Source organism: Neodiprion pinetum, chromosome 5, assembly GCF_021155775.2.
Source record: "Neodiprion pinetum isolate iyNeoPine1 chromosome 5, iyNeoPine1.2, whole genome shotgun sequence".
NCBI lineage: Eukaryota > Metazoa > Arthropoda > Insecta > Hymenoptera > Diprionidae > Neodiprion > Neodiprion pinetum.
In genome coordinates, this window is record NC_060236.1 from 210,853 (window position 1) to 226,667 (window position 15,815).

At 40.8% G+C, this 15,815-nt stretch overlaps 1 protein-coding gene across 3 annotated transcripts in view; it reads left to right on the top strand.

The window, feature by feature from the left end:
* The window catches only part of LOC124219789 (cytochrome P450 4c3), a 52,163-nt gene extending 36,668 nt beyond the window's left edge, over window positions 1-15,495 (top strand). Inside the window, exons 1-8 of one of the 3 annotated variants that reach the window (XM_046627903.1) lie at window positions 1,915-1,993; window positions 8,980-9,177; window positions 10,204-10,389; window positions 12,786-12,855; window positions 13,123-13,249; window positions 13,362-13,601; window positions 13,692-13,854; window positions 14,099-15,495. In XM_046627903.1, the coding sequence (XP_046483859.1) occupies window positions 1,930-1,993; window positions 8,980-9,177; window positions 10,204-10,389; window positions 12,786-12,855; window positions 13,123-13,249; window positions 13,362-13,601; window positions 13,692-13,854; window positions 14,099-14,454 (1,404 nt within the window). In that variant the 5' untranslated portion in view covers window positions 1,915-1,929 and the 3' untranslated portion in view covers window positions 14,455-15,495. Of the gene's footprint in view, window positions 1-1,914; window positions 1,994-3,122; window positions 4,124-8,979; window positions 9,178-10,203; window positions 10,390-12,785; window positions 12,856-13,122; window positions 13,250-13,361; window positions 13,602-13,691; window positions 13,855-14,098 lie in introns of those variants that run through there. The other 2 variants (XM_046627902.2, XM_069136445.1) reach the window with 2 other exon arrangements.
* Window positions 15,496-15,815: the final 320 nt, after the last annotated feature.

The following is a 15,815-nucleotide window of genomic DNA, read 5'->3' on the forward strand; positions in this document are numbered from 1 at the left end:
CGTTGATCTTTCGACTATCGTCCGCGTTCAATTAATTTCTTATACCTTTTTTCTTTATAAATCTCTTTGCGGTAAAAATCGATTACCGCACACTCCGGGAACTTTGTCAACCTATTATTGCATCAAGTTGAATCAGCGAATGTCCGATGGTAAAATTAAATGATTAAAAATTTATGCCTACACCGGTGAGATCGAATACGCGAGGAATCGGAAATTATCTACCTGTTATTGCAAGGTATCAATTACGCGTATTATATTGCCCAGGTATATTATTAATCTTACACAATATAATGCACGCGAGAATACAGAATTTGGGGAAGAAGTGCAACCTGAACAGGCCGTCGGTATTACGCAAGACGCGTATGCATACGATACGAGTTACGTAGCTTATTACGCACCTGGGCTAAATCTGGAAATATGCGCTGCAAGAATGGAGGGAAAAAAAGAGAAGAGAAAAATTAACGAAATAAAAAGAAATGAAAAAATGGTCGATATTACGCGACATTCCAGATCGTTACGAAATCATTGGCGGAGCCCTCGAAAATTACCGACAATGAGTTATATTATGTTAAAACGGTGTTTTCATTTCCATCGCGAGAATATAATAAAATATCACGTATACGCAGGTACGAAATACCCCGATTTGTCTATCAGCGATCATTTCAACGATCCTCAAAACGGATATCGTTCACCTTCCACTTTCAACGTACACGTACAGAACATATTATCATAATATTCACCCCAAACGCCGGACGTACTTTTTAAACTACCAACAAATTAGTAAACATACGGGCGTGTAATTTGCAGTAAAAGGATTCCCGAGATTCCGGAGGTGTCCCGCGTCTCCTCAGCTATTTCTTAGTCACGTATCGACGCACGTACATGTGTACACATCTACCTACTCCTACGATATTCGGAGAAGAGGAGGCTCGGCGGGGCCGCGAGTACACCACGTGTCTCGGCGGCGTCTTGATCCCTCCCGCCCTTTCCCCCCCCCCCCCTTCTTAAGGCAGACGGGACGAATGAAATTTGGGCAACGAGACGAGCGGCGCGAGTCAATGGGATCGACGTATCCGCGCTGCACGTGTCGCCGAGGCCTAGTAGATAGGAGTTTACTCGCGCCGCTCGCGTTTACTTCTAAGGATCATGGGGTCAAGGTCACCATCTCGACTCGCCTCTTCCTCGTTCGTTTCTTTCTCTCCCTCTCTCTCTCTCTCTCTCTCTCTTTCTCTCTCGTTCTCTGTCTTGTTCTTGTTGTTTGTAATTTTATGCGACGCAAGGACTTCGGACGTCTAGGACGCCGAGATTTTTTCGACCCCGTTACATCCGCAAAAGGCGGCTCTCTCGGGATACTGTGTATGCATGTTTCGTGTCTATTACATATTTTCTACGTTCAGCAGACACACGCTGAGAATATTCGCCTTGAGCCACGAGGCGAGACACGAGCTGTTTTCTTTATATCATCGAGGAATTCCCGTAAATGTTCGTTGTCACTGACGAGACGGTTGCACTTTTGTTAACCAATATTTTTCTCTTCCTACTTTTCTTTGCGCAATTAACCCAAGTTGTACGTGCCAATTGCCCGATGTCGTTAGAAAGTTATCGAAATATATGTATGATTTTTTTTTATTCTGTTGTTTAATCGGTTGTTCCGATTAAAAATGCATCAAAGAATAATCAGAATCTTATCATACGCGTATTCTGTGTACGATCCCTCTGCAAGAATCTAACGGTATGTGAGTACAAATAAACCGAATGGAATCTTTGTATAAAGAAAAATTGCCAATAGTAAATACAGAATCATCGTGTATTTTTTTTTTTTTTTTTTTCTACCGTCTACAGAGAAACCAACTGTGCGGTGTATACGAACCAAACCGCACGATAAGTTCATCACGGATTCACCGAGTTTGCGGCAAGGGCACATTGCACATGTGTGCGGAGGCATGCACACAACGCTGCAGTTGCATCGCTGCAGCTTTGCGGTATGCAAAACGTGAGTACAGATGTTCGCACACACACGTACATAGTTGCATTATAGTAACTGACATGCCGTGAGATGGAGAGTCGAGAGGATCGCGAGAGGGGCTTCCGCTCTTATTATAAACTCTCTATTGAGAGAGAGAGAGACAGGGATGTATATGTACATGTATATGTGCGTAAGATTGCGCTTATATTTACATGGGTCACACAGATGCCTTACGTAACGATCAGGCACAACACAGCGCGTGTAACCTACACGTGTGTAATCCACGTTTGCTCTCCATCTCCTCGCTATCTCTCTTTCTCTCTCTTCTGAGGTTGTTCAACACGCGCTTAAATTTTCACGTTGAATATTAATGAGAGGAAAAGAAGAGAAAAATATTTTTCAAAAAGTCGTATGATAATTTGAAGGATGTTTAACCGGTAATGAGATAATTGGCAAATCGCAATCAATTATCCCCGTAATTGTATCGATCGACGGATGTTGCCAGAAACACCCGTACGTTGTAATTAAATATAAACCGTGATGCATAGAAATATAATGTTACACGTATGGAGGAATAAATAAATATTTACCATGGATATTTACGCTGGTCCACCGTACACGGATCGGGCAATGCATTTATGCGCCGTATGCACTGTACCTATGCGACATACGTGATATACTTATACACACGCCGGTGGTGGAAGAAGCGGTAGTGGTAGTGGTGGTAGTATGTAGTCGGTTGGCCAGAGCCAGAGCAGCCGGTGGTTGCTGGTAGGTATATAAGGGAGAGTCTTTCGCTCTGAGTGACCACTCCTTCTTCATGCGACGAGCAAGTTTCTCTCTCTCTTGAATGACAGAGCCGCGCGTGAAACAAACTCAAAGTGACGCTGTAATTGTATTGCGGGCGTAAGAGGAAGAAAATACAACAAGAAAACACCCATATTTCAAACAAATTTTAACAACGGTTCGATTTCGCAGACCTCGTCGACGCGTCATTACTCGCTTATGTCGTTACTTCGTTATCTCTTTACTATTCGATTCTGTATGTTTGCAAGAAGATATAACACGTGTGTTCGCCGATTATAAGAAGAAGAATTGGGAGAAGAAGAGAAGAGAAGATGAATAGGATGACCGGATGAAGTGTTTTGCATTTTTCACGAAAAGCATTTTTAATCCGTCATTTTACAATTGTTTCACTAAATGTTCAACAAAATTCACTCGTACGCATCGATATAACGTATGATTACGAATCGTCGTGCTGCATTTACAAATCGACAGGTTGTTACCGTTTTACTTATTCATCTTTTTTTTTTTTATTTTATTTATTTCAAGCACTCAGCGCGATTTTCTGCACAATTTAAAAAGACTGAACATTTGCTGGAGATGAATTGAAAAACATAAATTCCAATATCGTGTACGATAATTATAAATAACCCTGTTCACGTGACGGAAGAATCGCAGGATATAAAAACGAAGAGGAAGAAAATTGAATTAAAAACAACTTAAAGAGCAAAATCAAAATAAACATTCGCACGTGGATATATTACGATATTATTTCACGTATAGATATAAATGTGCGCGTCTACGATTTATTACGTACGAAGTGTTGTACTATGTATACATTTTGCGTGAAACAATTGCTGTGCAGCTCGTCATCTGTAATCGCAATCAATGTAACGTCATTTAAAGTTTAACGCATAACGGACGAAAATTGTAAATACGTAATAACTCGTAAGAAGAAGGAGAAGAAGAAGGGGAGGAAGAACCGGGAAAGGCAGAAAAAAAAATCTTGGTGAAAAACGCGAATACTTTTTTATAACGGTACAAAAAAGTAAATAAAACCTAAACATGAAAAGATCGTAATTTAATTTGCGGAAAGTAAAATAAAGAAAAATCGAATTTGACGCGAAGCGTTTTCGTCCACACTATCCCGATATAATAGACTGTAGACTACAACAGACGCGATGTCGATAGCCGGATCATTGGTGGGAGGTGGCGTCACGCCGGTAACAATTTTTCTCAGCTTCATAGTCCTCGTAGTTTCTTTACTGATCTTAGTACGTAGAGGAAGGTTCGTCTATGCGCTTCGTAACGTACCGTCGCCGCCGGCTCTTCCATTCATCGGTAACGCATTTCAACTCAACTGTCCCCAAGAAGGTGAGAAAATCATTTTTACTCTCAAGATAAAATTTCCTACATTCGTACTTTACGGGCAATAAATAAAAGTGGAGATTGCGTCGATTATTGTTATTGTCAAGAATTGGGAAAAAGGATTTCTTTTCAGAAGAAACAATATAAATTCTAGTATGAAATGCGTGAAATCGCATAATATGATCAACGTAGAAGACAATGTAATCCTCGTACGTTGGTTGATTATTTATCGTTATATTTGACCGACTAGATGGAACAAATGCGCAAAACGAGGTAGATGGTGGAAAGGGCTCGATTATCAGCTTAACCAACAATTTCGTTTAACTTCGTCGTTACTTTTCTTTCTATTTTTACGTAAAGAAGGAGCTCCTTATCTCTCCATAATGAATATGAATTACTTACCCAGGGATGACGATAATTAATCGTACCAATAAGTGTCGTTGATAGTACGAAATGAAAAAAATGCCAATCGGAAAGAGAGAGAAAAAATACGACAAAGGAAGAAGGAAAAACCGTAGATATATTTTTATCTTGAAATCGAATTAGTAATTGAAATATCAACAGTATGCATTAATTAAGGCAGCTAAACGATGCTGCTGCACCGCGGGAGAGAAACTTGATTACCGCCTCGCGTCTCACCATTATACATATATTTATAGATTACCTTTTAGCGGATCACGTATGCAATGTACATACCAGACGAATGTGTGTATCTACAATATTATAGCTTCGCGCCCCCACGCGTGCCATCAAAGTATCTCGTCGGCCTTGCAGCAGCAGCAGCAACAGCAGCAGTGACTGTAAAACGAGCGATAATTGCCGAGTATATTATAATATTATCGAATAATTTATTTATATATATATACACATATTTATGCCGAATTTCATTGGTTGCATTGGTGTGATTAGTAGGTATGTTACACACATATATATAGCTATTTTTATAACGATGTCGTCTTATGTCACTGACACACACGTGGCTATCTCAAGATATGAGAATCTACCTATATACATAGGTATAGATATTTATATCTGTATATCATGTGTGTACGTGGAAAGATACACGCAGAGTCGAAACATTGAAGTCGGAACTGTTCGAAATTTGAATTATTGACGATCTGTTGATAATTCCTCTAAGGATTCATATTGCCTAGGCAATGGGTTTACGTTCTTTAAGAGTTATTTTCCAGAACCAATTGTCGTGAATCGTTGAAATTACTTTCGCATTTATATTGCGGACTATCTTGCATTTTGCGGAAGGTAATAAAAATCAAGTTTTCGCGCCTATCAAGGGATTGCAAATAACAAGAAAAAAAAAAGAAAACAAAATCTCGAATCTAGAAAGCCTGTCTAAGAGAGAAGCGCAGATTCTCTAAAGTGCGCTTTTAAAATTTGTACTCCGCACGTCGTCAAATCGTGTCTGGGTGTTTTTACACTGAACGTGACATAACGATATAGATACGGGTGTTGGTGCATTATATTGTGTGCAAAATTATGTAACGCGACGTATCGACAAGTGTATACGTAATTACGGTCAGTGCATGTGCGTGCAGTATCATGTATGTAATAATAAGGAAGGCTGTGAGCCGATTAGATTACCCGTTGCACGATGGACGGTAATTACGAGAATCTCGTCATAGGTTTAGCTCGCTCAGCGTTCTCGCAACACCGAGACTCTTTGAAATCAGTGATTGCTCGGAATTCAGGAAATGATCGCATAATTTTATTACAATGAGTTCCTTTCGTCTCCGCATCCACAGCAACGGGTCAAACTACCGACTCTTAATACGCCTCGTTACCGCCGGCGGGAATAAATATTAATCGTCGGCACGTGCAGGAATTTGGGAAGTTGGCATCGCGATCGGTACTCTCGGTTTGGCGGAATTGCAAGGGGACAAAAAAAAAGAAAAAGTAGGAAAAAAATCCCTCAAATTTGACAAGCAGGCAAAGAGCGTGACGGGGTTCCTTGCGAAAATCGATCTATAGATCGCGCATGAATCAGGCGATAGTCGCACACTGTTGTGCAACTACTGCTCCTCGGATATAACTAGGGATCGTAGGATTATTTTAAAAAATTCTTTATTCACCGGATGCGTATACCTACGCAAAGAGAACGTCCAAATCTTGGGGTCGGAATTCAATTGCAAATTCAACGACCAGGCCTGCATGATGGAGTACCGAGGAAGCAAATGGAGTTGTTTGAAGGTTATCCTACGAATAGAATGAATCGAAGGTAAATACGTGTCGTGCATTATGTAGAGAAACGCTTGAAATTCACGAGAATATTTTCGGATATTTCTTATATTCTATCAAATTTCTCATGAAATCTGCGAGTAACACTACATACGTGTATAATTTGATGGACAGTAAAAAAAGCGTTTGCCGATACTCGCAGGAATGTTGATTTTGAAATGTGTAAAAAACTTGGTTAAAATCTTTCGTATATTAATGGCCACATGCGCGTCCTGATTTTTCTCGATTAATTGTCTTCACCTAAAGTTCGACAACGCCTGCTGCACGTTTCCCGACGAACAAATTCCACGCGGTTTTTATTGCATGAACGGTAATAAAAATTCCCCGGTCTATTTCAGCGCGTGGAAAGTGGGTCTTGCACGGGTATTGTGTGCAATGGAGCAATGAGAAGCTAGCGTCTGGGGTATATAATAATTTTGTACCGTCCTGCATCTGCTGCACTTGGGTCTCCTCGGCAAGACGGGTTCACTTGCACGCGTGATACATGCGGCGTGTCCTATCACCCCGTGACCCAAATTAATCGCAAGTTGAATTAATTCAGGGCAATTTATTCCCAATACACGAGTCGCGAACCGCGATTCGCCGTTTTCACTCCGTACTCTAAATTTGCACGCTCTCATTCTCTGCATAATTTTTTTGAATACTCCACGTTGCGTAATATTTCCCACATTGCGCGATACCCCGGGCATTATTTTCGGCAGCTGACGTGGCTCCAGATCTGGAATGCGAATTCTTTGCGCCGGAAGTTTTCCGTGAAACTCAACGCACAACGCCTGCGGATAGGCAATCGGAGTTGGGTTACGAATGCGCCGAGTGCGGAAGCGGGTTCGGTTGCCTATCCGCTGGCGGCGAGCGGTGAGTTTCACGGAAAACTCCCGGTATACACCATAGAAAAAACAAGTCAACGATGCTGTTTAAGTTATTTTCTATTTCGCACCTCTGCCGAGGCTTGAAAAATTTTCTATACGATTAGTACCGTTAAAACTGAATCGTTTCATTGAGATGCGAGGTGCCTTAGATGAGTTCCGAGCTCTGCGTATGCGGTGATCTCAATTCGTCGCTACAGCAGCGCGTGCAGACGTTGCACAGTTAAGTCAGGAGTCGGATTCAAGAGGCGTTTAACGTTGACACTAATTTGTTTAATGAAATATGCTGCACTTGCCTGATCGAGTCCGCTGAGTTCGCTGTAGAAGAGAGTTGCGATTGAGTAATAAAGCTTGTAGGTACGGTATACCTAATCAACATTAAAATGGCACTTGGCAGATATTAATTCCGACGATTATTGACGAGACTTTGGTCTCCTTCTGTATCAACGGAATAATTGCAATCGAATTGCATTTTCGAATTTATTTATAAATATGCCTATGGTGAAAAAAAAATGTGTGAACGGAGAATCGCCCCTTCTTTTCTCGTCGTTTACTTTACGCGTCGCAGCATTTTTCTGCGACCTCGTTTATGACAATAGGACATTCATACAGGATTCGGAATTATATAAGAATTGGGTCGTTTCTCTCCCGCCTGGAGATTGGGATCTTTTTTATTCTTTCTTTCCTTCCTTCTTTCTTTATTTATTTTCTGCAGCGGCGTCCTTCGGGCGCATCTCGCCGCTCCTCGAGGCCGCCGTGCAGAAATCGCATGTCGAAGGTTACTGCCTCTGTCATGCATCGCCGAGAATTCTATGTATATAGGTAGGTATGTACAGTCGTTATACCGAGGCCGACGACTTTTCGCACAGACAGGTAGATTATTGCACACACGCGTCGACGTGACTGTTTGCTTTTAAAAATTATCTCTCCTCGAATTTTTCTCGCATTCCTTGCTGCGTCGATTTGCTATTTACGTAGTTTCATGCACTCCTTATATGTTATACTTACGAGCTATAACCGCGGTCAATGCACTTCTCGCTTCGATATCACTGATTGTTTATTTTCGTCATCTTTAATCGCGAGTCCTCTGCATTTTTCAGATTCATAAATCCAAATAAATCAGCTCACTATCGTCCACTAATCACGTACTTATAATTTTATGCGACGCGACGGGTAGGTATATTAAATTATAGGTCAAAGATAATCGGGTTTTACTTGAAAACTGATATAAGTATACGCGAAATTGCGCAAAACTTTTTTCCAGCGGTATGGGTGCAGGCGTCCGGGCAAACATGCAGCATTTTATCTATAAGTCGTCTTCACAATGCAGAACGTTGACATCGTTAAATGAGTTACATGTATTTAAAGCATGTCTCGAAAACGCCCGTCTACATTTTTTTAAAAATCAACTTCAATATTTCTCCTGACGCCAATTCTTTTTGTAAAAAGTAAAAACTGTTTGTTTTTCCCAACGAAAACTCGTACGATCCGCGACATGAAAGTAAATTTTATCAACTTCTTGTGCGATGATGTGTTGCCAAGGCCAGCAGCCCTTCGTACATTTTAAGTTTATTTGGCTTTCTTTCGTTCTTTTTTTTTTTTTTCCTCTTTCGACAGTTTTTAAAACTCGACCGACGATCTTAACAATCCTTTTTGAATTCCATTTTAATCCTCTTGGTCACTTGTTTCATATCCTGTAAAATTTCAAACGATTAATGTTTCTTTCGATTTTTCGTTTTTCAGACTTCTTTCGCAAGCTGTTGTCATGGAGCGAAAAATATGGAGATATTTTTCTGGTTTGGGTCGGCATGCGGCCGTTCATATGGCTTTATCGGGTAGAATCCGTTCAGCCCATACTAAGCAGCACTGTACACATCGATAAAAGCATCGAGTATCGGTACCTCAGCGATTGGCTGGGCACTGGCCTCGTCACCAGTGACGGTAAGTCGCTATCCGCAATTATTCGACACTTTATTCAGCTCACTGTTCGCAAATTATTTTTCAATCAGGACGGTGTAGAATCGGTGCGTTCTAAGTTGCTTTTACCGCCGGATTTTTATTTTCAATCCAATAAGGAAACAGAAGATAGAACCTATATGTGAAACGAAACAAAGAATTGCGAGCAAACTAAAACGAAAGCAAAAAAGTGATCGCCGCCTTCGAAAGTTGTTGAAGAATGTTTTTTTGCCATTCTGTTTTTTTTTTATGCCTTTCATGCTTTAATTGTTATGTACAAGATATTTTTGGCGAGTTGGCGCCAGTCCGCGGCTACTTTCCTTTTTGTCTTCTAAATTTTTTTCTTTCAATAGTAACGTTCGAATTGGCGCCAGCTGACGTACATATACGAAGTATTGCGTTGGTTTGGAAATGAATAAGTGGAAAATAGATCTGGCTGGAAATTTGAAAACGCTGAAGTAAAGTTAATGTGGAATATTCCATGATTGAAATCATTGCCGTTAAATCTTGGTCGGTTTATTAATACGCTTAAGACGTGAGGTTCAAAACGTCAGAATATTCGATCCGTTAACTTTGTAAGCAATCTTGATTTTGACATGAAACTTTGGCATTGATTCAGTTTTTACGGAAACTTATTATTTTAAGGAAAAGTAAACTTTTATCACTCGCTTAAATGCCGCAGATGAAGCGTCGAAGCCGCAAAATCTGACCCATCTCAAATTGGCATCGCAATATTATTACAGCGTAGGAATTTTTGTTACTAATTTGCTTTTCTGCCGGCGCGGCTTGTTACTGCTCCCGAACTGATGATGGATAATTTAAGTTCGTTAAACTCTGTTGGCTTGTTGCCAGAAACCGGGATATACCTATATGCGTAAGGAGAATTGGACGGAGATATTTAGAATACCTGGACATCACGTACATACCCAACTTTTTCGACGATTTTAGCTTCGAGTTTGCTAAGTTTAGCCCGTTTTTTCTTCTTCTTCTCATTTGTTCGTTTAAACTCAGGTGAAAAATGGCATGCCCGAAGGAAACTTTTGACCTCGAGCTTCCACAATGGTGTGATAGAGAAGTATCTTGGCAGTTCAATCCGAGAAGCCAACGTCCTCGTCTCCCGACTCAGAGCCGAGATTGGAAAACCAGAATTCGACGTTGTTCCCTACGCTAAACTTGCTGCCCTCGATGTGATATGCGGTAAGTAAGTCGTGAAACCAATATGACGAAAAGTAAAAGTGGAGCGAAAGCTACGAGTGCACAAAAATTCATTCCGACGATCAGTTTACAAATTATACAACGTTTGCATGTGGTAAGAAACGACTTTTCACTCTAACCGCAAATAACGAGATTGATTGATGCGTTTTTCCTAATTTCACCGGTCGCGAGATGCTCTTAAAATCTGCCTATTTTTCCTCCTGCTTTTGTTTAACCGGACTTTTTTCCTCCTCGTTCGAAGGGATTTCCTTGAATCCCTTCTAACTGTGAGGGACAAAACGCTGGCGTCAGATTTCGAGGGTTCGGGGGACATCCGCTCCTTTCGAAATCTCCGTACCCTCTTACTCCGGTTTTTGTCCTTTTTACGCTCTTCCTGGCACCTTCTAATCACGTTTGCTGAGTATCCCAATTCCCGCCATAAACGAGTACCGGGAACATCCCTGAAATTCAGAATTTTTATCGTAAGGCTTCAGAATTTGCAAATTTCCTTCCACATCTCCGTCTCAATTTCCTACGCCACGGTCTTGTTTATTTTCCCAATTTATACCGTCGCACGATGCGTAACATTTTTCTCGAATTGACCTGTGAAAAATTCGATCATTCGCGCCCAAGGTTACAGCGTTTTGTTATCGTGGTACAACCTCAATCGCAATGGCAAATGTAACCTGGTGCGTTAAAATCACGTGTTCACACGTGACACGTTTTCGGCAACGAATTGCAATTATTATTTTTTCTTAGTAAATTACAAACCGAGTCAAGGATCGATTATTTCGTAAGCTGCTCGATTGAGCTGGCTATACATGCATGTGCGTTACATGATTCAACGATAAAGGCTGTCATAACCTTTACCGCTTTCTGCCACCTTTTTTTTTGTGTACCCAGATAGAGAAATTGCATTCAGAGTACGCAATGCTTAATCACCATCGTTCATCCTACTACCTCTGAATGTTTCATTCGATTTTATTTTTGCGTTTTAATATCGAGAAGCACAATGTTCAATCTCGATCTCATCAACTAGTAGTACCATGGAGGAGGTTGAATCTGGGTTGGCAAGCTCCGTTTCAAAAAATTTTTCTGGACTTCTTTGCCGACCACCGAGTGTTTCGGCCTGGCCAAGTAACTGATCCTGGAACTACAGGGTGCATAAACGACCGCGTGCCTTCTAGCAGGACGTAGCGTTCTTGTTTTCCGTGGTGTCGCCAATTCAAGTATTCTCTGGGTGGCTGTAAAAATGGAAAAATGGATCGTCATATAGGAAGCCCCAGAAAATCGCGAAGGCCTCTGCCGAGTTCATTTTCGACTATTATACTACTGTGTTTTCTCCCACTCACCAACTGCCCTCAGAGCACTCGGAGCGATGTAACCCGGAGGCTGTGCAGTCGGCACGTAAAAGGTCTTGGGTCTTGAAAGCTCGCTGAAACGTTCACTGATTCTTGAATGGGTACGAGCCGCTGGAAGCGAAGCACGCGATGCCTCGATTTGGCACCGATCTGCCTTACTCGCGGTTGTTTTTGGCTGCGCAAGTCTGTTGGTCCTTTCGGTTATCTCGTAAAGGAGCGCCGACCTCTTTACCTGATTTATTCAAATCCAAGTTACAAGGCGGTTCCAGCGCAGATGAAGTTCCACTTTTAACCAATCACGAGTGATACTCACCCCGTTCGCATCTAGATTTCGCGCTTCTTGTTTGAGCTTCCTGCACTTTGGAGTGGCAAGAAAAGTCATTCGGGAAATTCTTGTGAACAAATTCCTCGTACTCCTCTTACACTGCTGATCGTGGGACCCGATCGTCTGCTGCAAAAGGCGACAAGTAAGGTTGTTATTGTGGGTCTTTCTAGGTGTGAACTGTTCCCATTTTTATGATCTCGCCGAGGTGTAGAAGTACATTTTTCCATTACATCGCTTACTTCTATTTCCGAGTTCCAGTTTATAGAGATTTGCCCAGTTCCAGGATCTCTGTATCGATTAGCGATTGATTCGACCGAATTGCTCGACCCCCACCGGCGAGTTGTAGTCATCAGGGTAGCCATTGTGGTATTTTTACTTCAGGCAGGTCGTCTTTGTCTGTATTCAGAATCAGTCACGTCTTCGGAATTGTATTTTTTTCTGTGTTATTCGTAATAGATTTTACTGTTTTTTTTTCTATCGAGTTATTGGTACTTGTACAATTTGAAAAATAGTTTACTGCTACATATACACCATTTTGTTTGCGGAATTGATGATTTGACTGATGGTGGCAAAAAGTATGACAATGATCTGAAGTTCGCTGAAAAATTGTTCAACTTGTATTCAGGAGCTACAAGTTTATCTTCTGTTATCGATAGGCATCGATTCTCCGTTTAGAATTGAAATGAAGGATCCTTTTTGTTTGTATCTTACAGACACTGCCATGGGATATCACATGAACGCTCAAACGAACTGTGGAAACGAATATGTACTGGCAGTTGACAAGTGAGTCGAACCCTGTATATGTATAGAAGTATACCAAGTTATTTCGTGGAAATGTACCATGCGTAATTTAACGAAGGTGAATTCACTTGAATTTATGCAATTCAGGACACAAAATATATGCTGAATTGCATAAGTGCAGGCGGATATGCCCCAAGTTATATCGCGCATCGGAAATTTCTAAGAAATAACCCTACCGTTGATATTGAGTATCGTGCAAATCGATGAATGGAAATTGATGGTATAAAAATGATAATATCGCCCTTTCAGGATGACATCGATCGTTCAGAAAAGGTTCATCACGTTCTGGGCCCATCCTGATATTCTATTCAACAGAACTTCGTGGGCAACCGAACAGCAGGCTGCATTGGAAGTGATTCACAATTTCACCAACAAGGTATGAGGAAAGAAAACACATGATTAGATGTCGTTCTTTACGCCTTGACGTTCGTTCAAGTGAGAATATATATTTATGATTTATGTTACGTATATTTTTGGACCGCTCGCAGGTGATAGCTGAAAGAAAGGCGGAGTGGAAATTGAAGCACGATGGTAACTTCAACGAGACGCCAAGGAAAAGACAAGCCCTGCTCGATCATCTCCTCGAAGTATCACAGTGTGGAAATACCCTTCTGACCGACGAAGACATCCGCGAAGAGGTGAACACATTCATGTTTGCTGGACACGACACTGTTGCCACCAGCGTATCCTGGATCCTTTACGCCCTCGGAAGACATCCGAAGTATCAGGTGAGCATCGAGTACTGTTCATTATTTCAGTATCATCAATCATACGGGATTTCACAAAACCGTTTTACGACGCTGATTATTGATTTGCAGAAAAAAATACTACAAGAATATCGAAGCGTTATTGGATGCAACGAAATCACCATGGACGGTCTGAAAAAACTCGAGTTTCTCGATGCTTGCATGAAAGAATCCTGGAGACTCTATCCAGCTGTGCCTCTCATAGCGAGACAGATATACAGCCCCATCAAAATAAGTACGTACGACTTACAGCTTATTACTTTATAATGGTCAAAGACCAATTTTTTACTTTGTAAGCTATAACTCGATTTTTGGTCAACCTACTTCGAGATATTTATTATGCCAAATTCGGGCTGACGGAGATCTATAAACTTTCTAAGTTTGCAGTTTTGAGGACTTTTCCCAAACATCACTCTTTTGTGAGAAGAAGCTTCTTGCCACTACAGAGTTGATTTATATTTGTTACATCTGTATTGCAGTGAAAACGGAAGTCCCAACAGGTTCTACGGTTCTAGTTAACACGTACATCCTTCATCGAGATCCACGTCATTTTCCACGACCAGAAGTATTCTATCCAGAGCGTTTCTTATCTCAAAATGCTAAGCCGCAGCCGTTTACGTTCGTCCCGTTCAGTGCCGGTTCACGGAATTGTATAGGATGGAAATTTGCGCAGATGGAAGTGAAGGTTTTCATTTTGTCGGTCCTCAAGGCGTTCGAAGTACGGGCCGTAGAGGATGAGGAACAGCTTCGACTTGTTTCCGAGCTCGTACTTGTGAACAAAAACGGAGTTCGTCTGACTATTATGCCAAGGAATTACGACGGGATATGCCAATGAGTGACGTTTCTTGATAAATATTTTGTTGTGAATGACTGAAATCTCATTTCAGAAGTATCATAGATATATGCACAGTGCAATTTCACCATGACATTCTTTGTTAGAATAGTTTGTGATTTTCTCTCATTTTCATTCTTGTCATAGGGTTTGACGCGAGCAAATGCGTCAATAACATATATGAAAAGAGTTCAATCTTGAATTGTGTACGTGACCTGTTGTAAGATATATCGATTGGTTAAACTATGTGTCCCATACATCATAGTGGTAGGACCGAGAAATTGATAGCAATGAACAAAATAGACAATTTTTGAAAAACCATTTTTGTTCCAAGTGTGAATGCGGTAGTGAATAGGAGAATAAGAAAATTAGATATATTTTAGACAGTGCTGGATAGAAGCAATAATACGACCAAAGAAAATTCAATTAAGAACCGGTTATGTTCGTTTCGGGTACTCTGACAATAAGACTATGAAAATATCTAGATTAAACGTCACGGATATCTACACATAGCTATATTAGTTAATGGCAACCAGTTATAAGCGTAAGAATGGAGGATTGACTTCGCTCTGTTATTCATATTAGGTTAAGGACATTTTTTAGAAACTAACACAGTTACATATTTGTACTATAACGTTGTCGTAAGAAGATATATTTAGCACCTAGTCATTGGAATATGTATGAAGAGAGAAATTGGGTGCTATGAAAATAGTGGAATTTCACTTTTCAACACGTTGATATAATAAATACTTACATACCGACTCGAAAAATGACGATAAGGTGTGATTCTACATGGCAGCATTGATACATGGTACTGCAGTTGCGAAACAAGATGCACGCACCGAATAACTTGGAGATGTATGACGCTCCCTAACGTATCATATTAATTGAAATCTATTACCGAGAGTCTCTTTTCCAAATAATTGACGTGGGAGACGGAAAGTGAATATATTGCTGAAACAGATAATATTGAGGAAAAAAACGGCCGTTTCATCGGGGTTAATCGGTATTATCCGAATGATTCAATAAATTATGAATGACGAATGACTGTCCATTGTCGTTTTCTCTAGCGTAGAATTACTTCGATGTATAATTGAGATAAGTTTAGTCGTTTTTCCAGATCTGATAACACTCGATTGGAAATATTAAAGGTGGTCTTCTGCCTTGTCTATTATCGGTTCTGAGTGCCAAAAGTTTTTCCACTGAGGATCGGACGAATAAAGTGCCACAAAGCTTATTGTTGATCTCAGAAATGCGAACAGAACAGGTAGAACTGCGTAGAACAAACACATAAGTAGATGTAGAGTTATTTCTTAGTATGTTGACTCGTTGCTCAGTGAGCCTACACATGACGTGTAATCGAT